Below are 17,617 nucleotides of genomic sequence, written 5' to 3'. Positions count from 1 at the left end.
AAAATTACAGGAAAATGTTTTTATTTTCCATTTATTTGCTATTTATTCCCTATACAAACCATGAAAATAAAATAACTGTATCCAAATTTACTTCTTAATTAAAGCCTTATCTATCCAATACGTTAGAGTATTAAAGAGCCAAGACCTTGTCAAAGCAAAAGAAAATGCTCTGGGACTCGAGGGGGTTTAGGGAGAAAAAGGCCAGATTTTATCAGTATGCATCTGTACTTGGCAAGTTAATCACTTGACTTGCTCCCTGCCACTAAAACCTAATGTTCTTCGGTTTATACAGCATATTTACTCATAATTTCTTCACAAGCTTTCTGGATCTGTAGTTTTCACGAAATGTGGTCAATCTTTGCCTGTGGAGAAATGCCACATAATGTGATTCATACCTGAAAACCTATTTCTCTTACGTCCTCCGACAGTCGCCGCCTCTTCATATTCATCACTAATGGGGTTATTGACCTTTTCTCCGTAGGAGTAGCTAGGCAACAGAATATATTAATATCAAAGCTTTTAGCATATCCCACCCCCAGGGGGTGGTCCCCTCAGTCAATACCTCCCTGCTTCCTGCATTTCCAACTCAGTTTCTAATGCCTAGCTCAGGAGTAGGTTGGGCTGTTCCTGTGCTGGGGCTCTTAGTCTCAGCTTCTTTTCTCTTTTTGATTTTATTTGGAGTTTTTTTCTCTTTCTTTTACCTAGCTGTTTATTTTCAGCGTTAGTTAGCTTCTTCTGATGAAGATGATCGTGCGGAGCTGGGTCTCGGACTGGCCACCCTGGATCCCAGGGCTCAGGGCCAGGGGCTTCCCAGCCTGCCATCAAGCAATCAGCTTAGGTTTTACCCTGGCACATTGAACGACCCATCCCTGTTCGCTGCAGGGATGCTATCGGTGAGGTGGCTACCTCACTGGACGCCATTGCGGTTTCGCACCGCAGTTCCACTGCGTCATGCTTGCGACACTCCCTGTCCTCAGTGCAGCGGTTTGGTTGCTGGAGCAGGCTCCCCACGCCATCCGGACTGGTAAGTGTAACTCTATGTGGGGACCTGTCTATTTGGGTGTCAGTCTGGGACTGTGTGACCCTGCATGTCTGTATGGCTGCTGTGCTCCCTGTCAGTTCCTGTGTGGACTTGCTGCCTGTGTGTGGGCTGTGAAGGGGGGGCTCTCCCGCTCTGCTGGGTGTAAGCATGAAGCAGTCAGATTTTGGGCATGCTGTGCGGCGATCGCTGCGGCGACCCGCCATTTTTTTGCGGCAAAATCATGGTGGCCGGTCCTGTGTGGTAATGCACGGCGTTTTGGCACCAAACGCCGCCATTTTGGCGGCGATCAATCAGGCCACATGTCGGCGCCATTTTCTATTTGCCCAAGGAATCCTCAGCCGAGCGGCCATGTTTGTGTAGCCTTGCATAGGCTTCATAGGGGCGGTCAGTCATTGCATCACTTCCTTTTGCTCTGGGACAGCGATCGGTGGCAGCAGTCTGTGTGATCTCTCCAGGTTTTTATCTTCCCATTTTTCCTGTATTCCTTGCCCAGTTTCTTGTCCCTGTGGGGGTCGTGTATTCAGTAGGTGCGGTGGGTCACGCTCGCCGCGATCTTAAAGGGGCAGTACTCCTTTTTTCCTAACTCTACTGGGGCATGGATTCTCAGGATTGCAAGTTTCCTCCCGCCTTGGTGGGGGGCCAAGGGGCTGCTGCTTCCCCCGAGGGGGCTGATCTGGCTACTATTGTGGCAAATTTGGCTGCTCAGGTGCAGATGCTGGTGGCTGATCGATCCACAAAACGGCCCAGGGTGTCTATTTCCTCTGATTCAGAGGGCGATGGGGCTGCTATGGCTGGAGTGCCCTTCTCAGGGTCTCGCTCATCTCTAGACCTTGTGGGGTCTGAGGGGGAGGCTGAGGTGGAAGGGGTTGATAATTCTCCCCCTGGCTCGTCTGAAGAGCTTGCACTCATGGATGAGTTAGTTGCTTCTATCAAGCAAACGCTGCATTTGCAGGATGAACCATGTCCTCCTGTTTTGATGTCCGCAAAGGAAACGCAAAACATCGCAGGTTTTTCCTTGCTCTACGGAATTTCAGCGAACGGTTGATGAGCAATGGCGCAATTTCAAAAAGCCTTTTGCTGTGCCGAGTAGGTTCAAGCTGCGTTATCCCTTTACACCCGCCACTGATGAGCGTTGGTGTGTGCCGCCTCAGGTGGATCACGCGGTGGCGATTTTTAAATAAATCGACTGCGATCCCTGCTGAGGATACCTCGGTGTTCCGGGACCCGACGGACAGGAGATTGGAATCTCTGGCCCGTCATTCTTATACGGTTGCTGGCTCTATGCTGAAGCCTATTTTTGCTTCCATTATGGCAGCCCAGGCTATTGCGGATTGGACGCAGGTGCTCAGGCGCACCCTGGTGGCTGATTCTGCCCCGCCGACAACTTTGGCTATGGTGGATCAGATTCATCAGGGTGTGATGTATTTGTGTGATGCGGACTTAGATATGGTCCCTTTGGCTGCGCGTCTTTCTAGTGTGGCGGTCTTGAACCGTCGTCTGATATGGCTGAAATGTTGGTCTGTTGACCATTCTTCCCGCAAGACTTTAGCTAATTTGCCCTACGCGGGATCTCGCCTTTTTGGCGAATCTTTGGATACTCTGATAAAGGGTATTTCTGGGGGTAAGAGCACTCTCTTGCCCCAATCTCACAAGAATAAGTTTGTTCGTGGTAAGAAGAATGCCTCGTTTAGGCCCTCTCAGGGGTACTTTCGTGCCTTTCGATCGCACTATAAGGGCAAGCCCTTCAAGGGCCAAGAAGAAGCCGTGGAGGGGTAAGCAGAAGTCCGGCCGTTCCGGGTCCGCTGCCCATAACAATGCGGCCTGAAGGGACGCCCTCACCCGGTTCTGGGGTGGGGGGACGTTTGCTCGGTTTTCTTCAACCCTGGCTGGACCGCATTCGGGACAGATGGGTTCAGGAAATCGTTCGATCTGGATACAAGATCGAGTTTCTCTCTCGGCCGGAGGGCAGCATTTTCCCCTCAAACCTTCAGCTGACTCCGGAGCGCTTGCAGGATCTGCACCTGGCGGTGCGGGCCCAGGGAGTGGTGGTTCCGGTGCCTCATCGGGACAGATTTCGGGGGTTCTATTCCAATCTGTTCACTGTGCCCAGAAAGGAGGGCAAGGTACGTCCGATTCTGGACTTAAAAGCTCTGAACCGCTTTGTGCGGGTTCGCAAGTTCCGCATGGAATCCCTGCGATCAGTGGTGGCTGCCCTGGTTCCGGGGGAATTCATGGCCTCCATCGACTTGAAGGATGCATACCTTCACCTCCCCATTTTCGAGGGTCACCAGAGGTACCTTCGATTTGCCATTGCGGAGGATCATTATCAATTTGTGGCGTTGCCCTTTGGTCTCGCTTTGGCTCCGTGGGTTTTCACCAAGGTGCTTGCGCCGGTTCTGGCCTTATTGAGGGCCCAGGGCATTTCTGTCCTGGGGTATCTGGACGATATCCTGATTCAGTCCGCGACCAGTCAGGGCCTGGTGAACGACCTGTCCATCACGATGCAGACTCTGCAGGAATTCGGTTGGACGATAAATTTTCCAAAGTCAGCGTTGTGTCCGTCGGTTCGTCTTCCCTACCTGGGAATGATTCTGGACTCTGTTCAAGCGAAGGTCTTCCTGCCGGAAGACAAGCTTCGGACACTTCAGTGCAAAGTCAGGTCCCTCAGGGACAATCAGTGCTCGTCCCTCCGGACGTGTATGAGGTGTCTGGGATTGATGGTTTCGGCCTTCGAGGCGATTCCCTAAGCCCAGTTTCACACACGGGAGCTTCAGGCGGAGGTCCTGGCCAAGTGGGACGGGCGTCCGCAATCTCTGGATCTGCGGCTGTCGTTGAGCCGTCTCACCCGCAGGGGTCTTTTGTGGTGGCTCCAGTCCCCGGTGGTGTCGGGGGGCAAGTCCTTTCGTCCTTTGTCATGGACGGTGATCACCACGGATGCCAGCCTGTCGGGCTGGGGTGGTGTTCTGGGCGTTCTGTCCGCCCAGGGAACTTGGTCGGAGGAGGAATCTTACCTTCCGATCAACATTCTGGAATTGCGAGCGATAAATCTGTCTTCTGCGTTGGACGGACAGGCTTCAGGGCCGTCCAGTTCGGGTACAGACGGACAATGCCACAGCGGTGGCCTACATCAACCACCAAGGGGGCACCAGGAGTGCCCGAGCGGCGCGGGAAGTAGCCGACATTCTGTCTTGGGCCGAGACGCACGTCCCGGCGATATCTGCAGTTCACATTCCGGGGGTGGAGAACTGGCAGGCGGATTATCTGAGCCGCCAGACCCTGGACCAGGGAGAATGGTCCCTTCATCCGGATGTCTTCCAGATGTTGTGCGCGAAGTGGGGGTCCCCAGATGTGGACCTGTTCGCGTCTCGTCTAAACAACAAGGTGGAAAGGTTCGTGGCAAGGACGCGCGATCCTCGGGCAGACGCCTCAGACGCGTTAGTGGCGCCCTGGCATCAGTATCGCCTGATGTATGCCTTTCCACCGATTCAGCTGCTTTCCAGGCTCCTTCGCAGGTTGGCCTCGGAACCGCACACGGTGATTCTGGTGGCACCGGACTGGCCTCGCCGGTCTTGGTACGCAGACCTTGTGAATCTGGCGGTCGACGCTCCGTGGCGTCTGCCAATTCGAGAAGATCTCCTGTCTCAAGGACCGATATTCCAACCTGCTTTACAGTCGCTGGCTTTAACGGCCTGGCTGTTGAAAGCCAGGTCCTGAAGGATAGGGGTCTTTCCCCTGAGGTCATTCCTACTTTGATCAAGGCTAGGAAGGCCTCTTCGGGGAAGATTTACTACCGCACTTGGAAGGCTTACTTTGCCTGGTGTGAGTCCAGGGGGTATTCCCCTCGCTCGTACTCGGTGTCGAGAGTGTTGGCTTTCCTTCAAACGGGCGTGGACCAGCGTTTGGCGTTGGCCACGATTAAGGGTCAGATTTCTGCGCTGGCCGTTCTCTTTCAACGCCCTGTGGCGTCTAACTCTTTGGTTAGCACCTTTGTTCAAGGGGTGCGACATTTGGTCCCTCCTAGGAGGGAGCCTTTGCCTCCATGGGATTTGAACCTTGTTCTGTCCGTGTTGCAACATGCTCCTTTTGAAAAGCTCAGGGAGATCTCGTTGTCTCTGTTGTCCAAGAAGGTTGCCTTCTTGGTGGCGATCACTTCGGCTCGCAGGGTGTCGGAGCTGGCGGCCTTGTCCTGCAAATCTCCCTACTTGGTGCTTCACAAGGATAAGGTGGTCTTGCGACCTAACCCGTCTTTTCTTCCAAAGAGGATCTCGGAATTTCACCTCAATGAGGATATTGTCTTACCTTCGCTCTGCGCGAAGCCTAAGCATCCGAGGGAGTTGGCTTTGCATTCCTTGGATGTTGTTAGGGCGATCAGGGTTTACCTGTCATCGACTAAATCCTTTCGCAAGTCGGATTCTCTTTGTCCTTCCTGAGGGACCTCGGAAGGGCATGGCGGCGTCGGCTGCGACCATCGCCAAATGGATCAGACAGACGATTGTGCAAGCCTATGCTTTGAAGGGGAAGGTTCCTCCTTTTCCTGTGAAGGCGCACTCTACCAGGTCTCTGAGTACGTCTTGGGCCTATCGTCATCAGGCTTCTGTGGCCCAGGTGTGTAAGGCGGCGACTTGGTCGTCCGTTCACACCTTCTCGAAATTTTACAAAGTGGATGTTCAGGCATCGGCAGATGCTTCCTTTGGCCGTAAAGTTCTTAGTGCGGCGGTGCCTTAGGGTCCCTTGTTTGGGCCCTTGGCTGTTGGGGTGTTTTTACCCCTAGGTTACTTGTTCTTTCCTGGGTTGTTGCTCCTGTTGAGCACGTTTTCCTGTTGCCCAGTTGGTTCTCTTACTTTGGTAAGGTTCCTTTCTCTGATGTGGGTACTGCGTTGCTTTAGGCGCGGCTGCTTTTTTCCCACCCCTCATGTCTACACTGCTATGGGACGTCCCCATTAGTGACGAATATGAAGAGGCGGCGACTGTCGGAGGACGTAAGAGAAAACTGAATTTTTGTAAAATCATACCTGTAAAATTCCTTTCTCTGAGTCCTCCGACAGTCTCCGCCTCCGCCCCTCTTTTGGGGTTTGTTTATGTACTCTACTGCTATGCTACTGAAACTGAGTTGGAAATGCAGGAAGCAGGGAGGTATTGACTGAGGGGACCACCCCCTGGGGGTGGGATATGCTAAAAGCTTTGATATTAATATATTCTGTTGCCTAGCTACTCCTACGGAGCAAAGGTCAATAACCCCATTAGTGACGAATATGAAGAGGCGGCGACTGTTGGAGGACTCAGAGAAAGGAATTTTACAGGTAAGATTTTACAAAAATTCCGTTTTGGCTAAAGGGCTCTTGAAAACCTAATGGAGGGAAACATAAGATGGGGGAATGCTGATTCCAACCTTTGCAAGAGAGCGGAAGCTGTCACAATCCTAAAGACTGGACATTCGGAGGGCAAAAGAATCAGAAGCAATTTGGCTTTTTAGATAAAACTGCCCACCCCTTACATTCATTGTAAATATATTCTTTGAATTATTTAAAGCTTAGACTACGGGCAAACCACTAAATACACAGATAAAATGCATACATACAAACGGTTTCACCAGACAAAAGTTTTATTTTTTGTCCATCCATTTGAAGTTTTGTTTTTAGTTCTGCCATACAGAACAGCCCATTTTTCTTTGCTGCATTTAAAAGCGTATTTCACCCTTGGTAACATGTTGCATGTTACACCCGTATTTAGGGTATAACATGTTCCTAAACACCATCTTTCTACCCCCAGGACAGCATGTGGGACCTTAACCTAGTACACACAAACAGTTTTTCTCTTTCATTCATTGACAGACACAGCTCCAGAATCTTCTAGACCATTGGGTTATGCTGCCCCCATCAGCAGTAGGACACTAGGCAGGAAAAAAACTTTACAACACCTTTGGGGCAGTCCCAGTGGATATACTACCCCTCCCTGCAATAGGCATGCCTACGGGGCAGTCCCAGGAGATATACTCCCCCCCTCCCTGCTATAGGCACTCAGTTTTGTTGCAAGCAGTGTCAGAAGAAATATAACCCAACTCAATAGAGGGGTGGGTGCTGTGTCCGTCAATGAACAAATAAAATAATTTTACTGCAAGACAAAAATCCAATTTTTCTCTATTGTCCTATCGACAGACACAACCTCATCTTCATCAGCTGAATGGGTTATGCTGCCCCCTGCATGAGTAGTCTAGGCAGTAACCCGCAGGCATAACCCACCCACCTAGAGAAGAAGTAGGACCTAGGTTTCCTGCTGGGACTCTGTTCTCAGTTTTTTTCTGTTCAAACGGTTTTTATTAAGGCAGAAGGAATGTAGTACAAAACAATACCAATAGGTAACAGTGGTGCATAACAGATGAATACACGTCAAAATGACATCATGAACAGCAAGTAGTAGCATAACAATCAGGTTAAGGAATAGGAAAGGGGCAAGCTGGGCGCCCGGAATACAGGTACAAGGGATAAACACAGTGCACAGGGGCGGCTGGGGGTAGGGCAAAAAGGGTTCTCAGTTTTTTTATTCTTTTCAGAATAGTTTATTTTATTTCTCTTTACTCACTTGCTTGCTAGTGTCAGGGGAATTCTCCTGGTGATCTACAAGCAATGCCGGCTGGGTCTTCGCACTGGATAATCTAGATCCTTATGGTCCCCCCAGCCTGGCCTATGAGCGTGAGCAGGTTATGGTCCCGCACTAGGCCTCGCCACGACGGTGCCCCTTTTTGGATGGAGATGAGCCTGCGAGCGGATGCCTCACCGGGACGCGACGACCTGGAACATCTTGAGTCGCATCGTACCCCTCGGCTGGCAGCACCCCCACTTCGGGTTGGAGGAAGTCTGTCCGGAGCGGAGCCTACCCGGTCCATGGTATGGTGAGTAAATGTGACCCCCTTGCCCCTGGTTGCCTTGGGTGGAGGTGGGCCCTCTCCTGGGGATAATAGAATCGGTACCTCCTAAAAGATCCCCCTGGCCTGCCCGGTACCAGGTCTTTGTGCCTGTTTCCCACTCCCGTCCCCGCGAGGTGCCATGTGACTGGGGGCGCCTGGCGCCCTGATGGGGAAGCTTCGTACCTTGTGGATTGCTGGGTCTTGTTTTGGATCCTGTAGGCCTTCATTGTGTTGGTCCCTGGCCGCATCACTCGCCGTGGACACCGCTATCTTAAGTGTGGGCAATGCACAGCTTTTTCCTATTGACTTGTATGGGGCATCCATTTTACCTGAGCTTCCTATTGTAATGTATTGGCAACCGTTTTTGTGTAGGCCTCTGTACTGAACTAAGCAGCGTGACCTTTTACATCCAGGCGTGATCACTTCCTGTGCTTCTACTTCCTGCTGCTGGCCAAAGTCATTTCCTGTCTCTCTTCTCAGTGTGCTGAGGATGAACTGGAGGGTTTCTCAGGAGGTGGTACAGTACTGGGGTCTTTGGAGGCATATCCCAGCACACTCTGCTGTTTATATTTTAAAGGAGGACTCTGAAGACTGCTGCGATCGGTGGTGGGAATCGCAGTCGGCGCTTCTTAAAGCAACAGTACTCTGTTTTTTGGTAACTTTAATTATGGAGTCCCAGGCTGTGAATTCACCCTCAGACCCACTCTGTGTGACTCCCGGACAGTCCGGATCACAGTCACTGGCTGCAATTTCAGCAGCTCTGGAACGCCTGGCAACCAAAGTTGATTTTGTCATGAAACAGGTTAATAGCCGGAAACGGCCGTTGTCTTCTCCATCTTTGTCCTCTGATTCAGAGGCTGATGTGGTTGCCCTGGATGACCCCCTACCTGAAGGGTCTCTGTCCTCGCAGTCGGATGGTAAAGAGGACCTGTCTTCTTAAGCTGCAGCGTGGGAACGCGCTTTGGTGCAAGTCTGATTATTTCAGTGCGGGCAAACTTTAAAATTGGTTGATGAGCCCACGCCAGCAGGGACGCTGGTGGCTTTTGGCTCCCGCAAGACTCAAAAGTCTGGCAAGGTTTTTCCTTGTCCCGACACCATTCATGATATTGTGAATGACCAATGGCGGCGCATTAAGCACGTGCTAATGGTGCCAAAACGCTTTAACCGCCGGTATGCTTTTGCTGATACGGTTTCCAACCGTTGAACGGTGCCACCTAAAGTGGACCACCCTTTTTCCAGGTTGAATAATTCTACTATTGTGCCTATAGAAGATTCCCTGTTTTTTACCGATCCGGTGGACAGGCGGGTGTAATCCCTTTCCTGCCATCATCAAGTGTTGGCGGGTTCCAACAAATGTGTTTTATTTGGATTTTATGTGATAGGACCAACAAAGAGCAGCACATAATTGTGAAGTTGAAGGAATGATGGGTTTTCAAAACTTTTTACAAACATCTGAAATGTGTGGGGCGTGCCTTTTGTATTCGACCCCCCCCGTGAGTCAATACGTTGTAGAACCACGTTTCACTGCAATTACAGCTGCAAGTCTTTTTGGGTATGTCTCTTCCAGCTTTGCGCATCCAGAGTTACATTTTTGCCCATTCTTCTTTGCAAAATAGCTAAAGCTCTGTCAGATTGGATGGAGAGCATCTGTGAACAGCAGTTTTCAAGTCTTACCACAGATTTTTGATTGGATTTAGGTCTGGACTTTGACTGGACCATTCTAACACATGAATATGCTTTTGATCTAAACTATTCCATTGAAGCTCTAGCTGTATGCGTAGGGTCGTTGTCCTGCTGGAAGGTGAACCTACGCCCCAGTCTCAAGTCTTTTGCAAACTCTTTTTCTTCTACGATTGCCCTAAATACTATTTCTCTGTCGCTCATTGACAGACGCAGTCCTCTTTGATTAATATCAAATTGGGTTATACTGCCCTCTACAGGAGTAGGACACTAGGCAGAAGAAAACGTTCTGGCCACACCTTAGGGGCAGTCCCAGAGGGTATATCCTCTCTCTGCTACAGGATGTCCGTTTTTCTAGTCAGGAGTAAGGACCTAAGTTCCTTGCTGGGATCTTTGGTCCTGGCAAGATTTTTTAGATAAATTCTTTTTAGTTAGCTTTTTTTCTCCAGTTGTTCCTGTGAGATCTTCAAGCAAATATACCGGATCTGGGCGATGGGCTGGATATTGAGGTCCAGTGGTCACCCCAGCCGGCCTACAAGCGCGTGCAGATTCCAGCTTCGCGCTGGATCGGCCGCGACACATTTAAACAATTATGCTGGAGCTGGGCGACGGGCTGGATGTTGAGATCCAGTGGTCACCCCAGTCAGCTTACGAGCGCGTGCAGGCCCTAGCTCCGCGCTGGGTCGGCCTGCGACATAGTCCCGCTGGACGGGGACTGGCCCTGCGAGTTAAACGTCTCGCCAGGACGCCTACGACCAGTCGGAAACTGAGTCACGGCGTCCGTATTGGTCGACAGCGCCCCCCACTTCAGTGGAGAGGGGTTCTGTTAGGAGTGGGTGCCTGCCGTTTTCGGTATGGTGAGTAGAATGTTCCCCCTCTCCCCTGTCGGGTTTTGGTGGATACGGGCCCCTCTGTGGATGGTCGGACCCTCTTGATCCTAGGGTTCCCCCTCTATCCTATGACATGTTTTCACAGATCTCCCTCTTGATAGTGTGATTTGGTGAATAAGAGATACACTCCAGGAGGCTTGGTTTGGGAGCTGACTATCTGATAGTCACTGTAAAGAACTGGCTCTGTAAAAGGAGGAAGCCATGACTGGGGTAAAGGATGGAGACAGGGGCTGGCGTTACTAGTTGAAATAGTCCTATAAAAGGGTGATATAATCAAGCACCTACCCAATGCATAGTGATGCAGCTACATGGACACCGCCATCCTCCCGCAGGTTGCACGGCACAAGCCGCTGCTATCCTCCCGCAGGTTGCACGGCACAAGCCGCTGCTATCCTCCCGCAGGCCGCACGATTCAGCAGGCCGCCGCCATCCTTCCACAGGCCGCCGCCATCCTCCCCGCAGGCTGCACGAGATCCGCAGGTCGCCGCTCTCCTTCCGCAGGCCGCACGGATCCCGCAGGCCGCTACCATCCTCCCGCAGGGCGGAATGGTTTGTTCCAGCTCTCTCCGCGGTATTCTTTCCGGGGGTGGAGAATTGGCAGGCAGATTATCTCAGCCGTCAGATTCTGGATCAAGGGGAATGGTCTCTTCATCCAGAGGTATTCCACCAACTGTGCCTTCGTTGGGGCACCCCGAATGTGGATCTGTTGGCATCTCGGCTCAACATGAAAGTGCGGAGGTTTGTAGCTCGCTCCCGCGATCCTCTAGCAGACGCCGCAGACGCGCTGGTCGCCCCGTGGGGGCAGTATCAGCTATTGTATGCCTTCCCTCCTCTCAAGTTGCTGCCGAAACTTCTTCGCAGGATAGAGGTGGAGGGAATCCCAGTTATCCTGGTAGCTCCGGACTGGCCTCGTCGGGCCTGGTACGCCGACCTGGTAAGGCTGGTCGCAGACGTTCCTTGGCGACTTCCTCTCAGGGAGGATCTGCTGTCGCAGGGACCGATCTTCCATCCTGCTTTACGATCGCTGGCTTTAACGGCCTGGCTATTGAGACCCAGGTGCTGAAGGACAAAGGGTTGTCAGCTTCAGTTATTCCTTCTCTAATTAAGGCAAGGAAAGCGACTTCCAGAAAAGTCTATCATCGCACATGGAAGTCTTATATCGCGTGGTGTGAATCCCTTGGGTTCCCTCCACGTTCTTACTCGGTGGCCCGAATATTGGCCTTTCTGCAAAAGGGGGTTGAGCAGAAACTGTACTTGAGCACCATCAAGGGGCAGGTTTCAGCATTAGCAATCTTCTTTCAGAAGCCTCTGTCTACTCATTCCTTGATGCGGAGTTTCATCCAGGGAGTGCAGCACCTGGCTCCGTCGGTGCGCGCACCCTTACCGCCCTGGGATCTTAATTTGGTCGGTTCTTCAGAAACCTCCCTTTGAAAATATCAGGGAGATTCCCTTGCTTACTTTATCCCAGAAGGTAGCCTTCTTGGTGGCTATCACTTCTGCACGCAGGGTGTCAGAACTGGCCGCATTATCCTGTCGTTCCCCATATCTGGTGGTTCATAGGGATAAGGTTGTTCTTAGTCCGAATCCATCCTTCCTTCCTAAGGTGGTTTCAGAGTTTCATTTGAATGAGGACATTGTATTGCCTTCCCTATGTCCTAAGCCCAGTCATCCTCGGGAATTCGCGTTGCATTCCTTGGATGTGGTTCGGGCGATCAGGGTATACTTGAAGTCTACGGATTCATTTCATAAGACGGATTCACTTTTTGTGATCACGGATGGCCCTAAGAAGGGGTTGCCTGCATCTGCCGCGACTATCTCCAAATGGATCAGACAGACGGTGGTACAGGCTTATTCTATTAAGGGTCGGGAGCCTCCGTTAAGGCGCACTCCACTCGGGCGCTTAGTGCTTCATGGGCTTTTCGCCATCAGGCGTCAGTGCTTCAGGTTTGCAAGGCGGCTACATGGTCGTCGGTGCATACCTTTGCAAAATTTTACAAAGTTGATGTGATGGCATCGGCGGATGCCTCTTTTGGCCACAAGGTTCTGCAGGCCGCTATTTGAGGAGACCGGTGGTCTACCTCGAGGGTTTTTTTCTGTTGGGTTTTCAGTTGAGTCTCATCCTTTTGTCTGATGAGCCTTTAAGACTTCTAGTTGGCACCGGTTGGGCCTTCTGTATTGGATTTTGATTTCCCTTAATCCCACCCCTCATTTGTGGCACTGCTTTGGGACGTCCCAATTTGATATTAATCAAAGAGGACTGCGTCTGTCAATGAGCGACAGAGAAAAATTGATTTTTGTAAGAACTTACCGTAAAATCCTTTTCTCTTAAGCTCATTGACAGACGCAGTACCCGCCCCTCTATTTTTGAGTTTGGTTGGGTTAAATTCTCTGACACTGCTTTGTGACATAACGGACACCCTGTAGGAGAGAGAGAGAGGATATACCCTCTGGGACTGCCCCTAAGGTGTGGCCAGAACGTTTTCTTCTGCCTAGTGTCCTACTCCTGTAGAGGGCAGTATAACCCAATTTGATATTAATCAAAGAGGACTGCGTCTGTCAATGAGCTTAAGAGAAAAGGATTTTACGGTAAGTTCTTACAAAAATCAATTTTTCAAGGCACTGTACCTGCCTACAGACCTAAATCCTTCTGCTTTAAATATCATAAGTATAAAACACAGGAACCATGTCCCCTGACACCAGCTGTCAGTATTGTGGTGGAAATTAATGGTGATTGGAGCATAGAAATTTGCTCGGTGCGCTGAAAACTGCTGCGCTGAAAAGCGCACTTGCGGATATGAATACGCGGCAAGCGCCGTTAATTCCTTGTACTGAGAAGTACAATGTAAAGCCCTTTTGTATAAAGAAATCCTAGCGCGCTCAGCGACAGAGAGAAACCGGCAAAAAGCTGTGTTACGGTCAATGTCCATAGAAGCAGTCCTCTCCAGCACAGGACTCTTGTTTGTTTATCCTAGGGTTTAAAGGGGGGAGGGGGAGTCAACACAACCAATCACAGACCTATATATTTTCAAAAGTACAATAGAATTGGGAGTGTATGTAAATGAACCAACTGAACTGTGTGCGGGAGTCTCCAGCTGTTCTGTGCAAAAGGAACCATGCACTATTGCTAAAATGGCTACAAAACGCTTCTACAATGAAACTAGCGTGGATTCTCGTAAACATCGCAAACATATCTTCGCCAGTGAATACCAGGGCCCCAGCTGGCTGATATACATTTGCGTGGTGGAGTTCGCATTGCACTGCCATAGATCTGGACCGGCGCTTGCTTGTTCGTGATACCCGCTCAGAGCGCCCGCCGGTAGAAATGATAAGGCAAGTAGCGTGCAGTCTCCATTTAATGGAAGGTTTCCACAACTACAGGTCTTTCCTCAATGTCAGTTAAAGCCATATTCGCTGTGCAGAGCAAATAAACTGATGCTGAGAGACATAATGGCAATTTAACTAAAAACACTTCCTGAAAAATGTCCATACAAATATTACCGTAATAAAATTTCCACAACAGTATGTGTTCTTTCTCTCTGTATTTGGACAGATCTTTAAACAGCAGCAATTGAGTGCAGTAATCAGCATTAATGAACCATTCAGGATCCACTATTATAAAGGGAAGGTCAGAAAATTACATTTTGGATTCGGCGCTGCAATCGACACTACTGCCGATCACCTCTAAAAGTCTATTGCCACAAAGTAAATGAAGCATTTTCTATGAGAAAGTAGGGTGTACTCAGAGGCAGAAGGTTGCTGGCAGTAATGCTGGAAGCAGGAGTTCAGAAACTAAAATCTCACCATACTGACAATTTATTCAGAGGCCCCTGGACTAGTCCTAATGTAAAGTGTTAAGCAAAATTGTTGTTATACACAGTCTTGCCTTTTGGTGTTTTTTTTTTTTTTCTAGGCTCAGTTTTGTAGCCAAAGTAGATTACCATAGAATACATCTTTTGCATCCAAATGCTGGAGTTAAAATGTAAAGTGAACCCTTCACATCAGACTCCTGGCAAATACTACCTAATTAGGGGGGCTTCAACATCTTTGTCTATTTTCCAGAAATGCTTTGACAGTTTTTTCAGCAGCTAAAATTATTGGTCAAACCTCGATTTATCTTCTGTCTTAAGACCAAAATTAGTTTTGTTTCTGACACCAGTGTGGTAATTGAGCAATTTACCTAAAGCGTGTGTAGCTATAATTGCTTATTCTGTTTGATTTCAGCTGAATTTTTTCCACAGAATAAAATAAATTCCACCCTTTTTTTTTTATGTGTTCACAGACGAATGTAAATGCGAAATTTTAAAACGCAGAAAGCTTCATGGCAAATCTGTCCCGCATTACGCAGCTATTGAACCGGATGGGAATGGCTTGATGATTATCTCTTACAAGCCCTTCAGATTCATTGGAAATGAACAAAATCAAGCTGAAGAGGAGAGCATGGAGCAGGATGAAAAGAAAGGTAATATTTAAACTGATATTTTCTGCTACAGAATTGGGAACAATTTCATTCCAATATGAGCGTTTTGAAATAGATTATTTTCTGTATGTACTGATATATTCCTGTTCTGCTGGCAGTAGCTGTGTTCCTAGCTTGTGAGTAAAAATTGGTATACTTCCTGAGGACATGACCCCTTGTATTTACATATTCCTTAACCACTTTACCACCGGAGGATTTTGCTGTCTTAACGTCCAGGCCACTTTTTGCGATTCGGCACTGTGCGACTTTAACTGACAATTTGCGCGGTCATGCAACGCTGTACCCAAATGAAATTTAAGTCCTTTTTCCCACAAACAGAGCTTCCTTTTGGCGGTATTTGATCACCTGTGCGATTTTCATTTTTTGCGATATTAATTTAAAAAAGCGACAATTTTGAAAAAATAACAATATTTTTCTACTTTGACAGTTAAAAAATATCCAATATATTCAATTTTTGTCATATATTTAGGCCAAAATGTATTTAGCTACATGTCTTTGACAAAAAAATTCTCAATGAGTGTATTTTTAACTGCTTTATGATCGGAAGGTTTTACCCCATTCCTGACCAGGCCATATTTTGTGATTCGGCACTGCATTATTTTAACGGACAATTGCGCGGTCATGCAAGGCTGTACCCAAATTAAATGTATGTGCTTTTTTCCCCACAAATAGAGCTTTCTTTTGGTGGTATTTGATCACCTGTGCTTTTTTTTTTTTTTTTTACTTTTTGCGCTATAAACAAAAAAAAAGAGCGACAATTTTGGAAAAATAACAATATTTTTCACATATTTTTATATGAAATCCCCCCCCCCCCCCCAATGTAAAAATCTAATTTTTTAATCATTTTAGGCCAATGTTTTTTTTTTTTTTAAATATTTTTTTATTGAACATATGAAACAATTACAAGAACCGTATTGCAGCAAGATAGTACAATACATAGAACCGCAAGAATTATATAACCATTCAAAGTTTTCTTACATTTTGTAATAATAGTGTCACAAATATTATGCATAAGGGTTATGATGAACTAAATATGAACGACACTAGGAGAGGGGGGGGGGGGGTTGTGGGGATTAGGGACGGGGAAAGAGATTGACACTCTCGCATGGGACGTGAGGAGAACGTCAATATTTAAAGAGAAAAATAACTAAGTACTAAAAGGATGACTCTTACTGGCTGAGCAAGACTCCTAGTCGACTCCTAACATAACATAGCAGGTGAAATGGGGGGGGGGGGATTAGTGGTATCCATGAGATCCATCTTGAAGTATCTGATAAGCAAGTGATAGAAACAGTTGTATGAGGAATTGAACGTGGAGGGTGGTGCCTTAAACTCTCAACCTTCCCAATGTGTTGGAGATTGAAGCTTTTAAATACCATTCTGTGAATTGGAAGGGTGTCATCAGAGCTTTCAGTTCATCTGCCCGGAAGGCATATATCATGAAAGAGCGCCATCTGGAGAAAAAAGTTTCCATGGATGAGAACTTGTCAATGTCCAGATTTCCTTTTTCCATGTATAGAAGTGCTTTGAGGTCGTTGCAAACCATGGAGATCGTCGGGGGGGGTGTTGGAAGTCCAGGTCTTTAGAATTGCTTTTTTAGCTGCCAGGGTGCATAAGTGTGTCCATGGGGGTAGCCATTTTGCTTTGCGACCATGACCAGTCGTGGGCTGTAATGACTCTTCACAGCCAAATAGGAATAAGTGAGGGGATTTCTCCATTCGTATACCCAAGACCGCCTGTATAAATGTTTGTACCTGGTCCCAGAAACCGGAGATAGTGGGTCAATGCCAGAACCTGTGGGCTAATGTTGGTCTTCCTTCACCGCACTGGGGGCATAGTGCAGGAGTGCTCGGATTATTGGTATACAGAGCCGGAACGAAGGCCCTGTGAATCAACTTGAATTGAGTCTCCCTCCAGGTCTCCATCAGAACGAGTTTTCTAACCCGTAGGTATCCTTGTAGTATTCTCGGGGCAATGTCCTCCATGGGGAAGGCAGCACCCCATTTGTTAAACATGGTGTCCGTGGAGAGCTTATTTGAGTATAAAAGCAGTTGGCCATAAACAATAGAAATGTTGTAACTTTTGTTCTTGATGAAATCATCCAAGATCGATTTTTGAAAACTTTTAGCAATGCTGGGTGAACAAGATTTAACATAGGCTATTGCCTGATGATAGTACAACTGGTGGGACGAGGGCAAATGGTATTCCCCTGCAAGTTCCGTGTATGGTTTTATGGACAGATCCGAGGATCGGACTAATGAATGAGCCATTTTCAAGCCATTCTGCTCCCAGAGTTGGTATGATGCATAGTCCATAAATTGCGGAAATAATGGATTGCCATGAAGAGGCAAGTGCTTGGAGATTATTGAAGGAACTCCCAGACACTTTCTTACTTCCCTCCATGCTATCATAGTGTCTCGGATGAGGACATGATTTTGGAGGCATCCTGGTAAAGCCGTAAAGGTACTGTGAAGTATTCCCGTCAGGCTCCATGGGCGGGCTATTTGAGTTTCAATGTGGTAGTTGGAGTAGGTTGAGGATTCGGTAATCCAATCCAGGCCATAGCGCAAGAGGCAAGACAAATTATACAGCCTAATATTGGGCAAGCCAGCTCCCCCCTCGCT

General features: G+C 48.5%; 1 protein-coding gene across 1 annotated transcript in view; it reads left to right on the top strand.

Moving 5' to 3' along the window:
- NUDCD1 (NudC domain containing 1) overlaps window positions 1-17,617 on the top strand; it is a 366,332-nt gene that overhangs the window by 152,882 nt on the left and 195,833 nt on the right. Inside the window, exon 5 of the mRNA XM_082259772.1 lies at window positions 14,796-14,975. Coding sequence (XP_082115898.1) covers window positions 14,796-14,975 — 180 coding nt within the window. The remainder of the gene's footprint in view (window positions 1-14,795; window positions 14,976-17,617) is intronic.

The sequence above is a fragment of the Pelophylax lessonae genome (assembly GCF_965119305.1).
Source record: "Pelophylax lessonae genome assembly, chromosome: 5".
In the NCBI taxonomy this organism is placed as follows: Eukaryota; Metazoa; Chordata; class Amphibia; order Anura; family Ranidae; genus Pelophylax; species Pelophylax lessonae.
The sequence above is the reverse complement of the archived record's forward strand: the minus strand, read 5'-3'. Positions and strand labels throughout refer to the sequence as shown.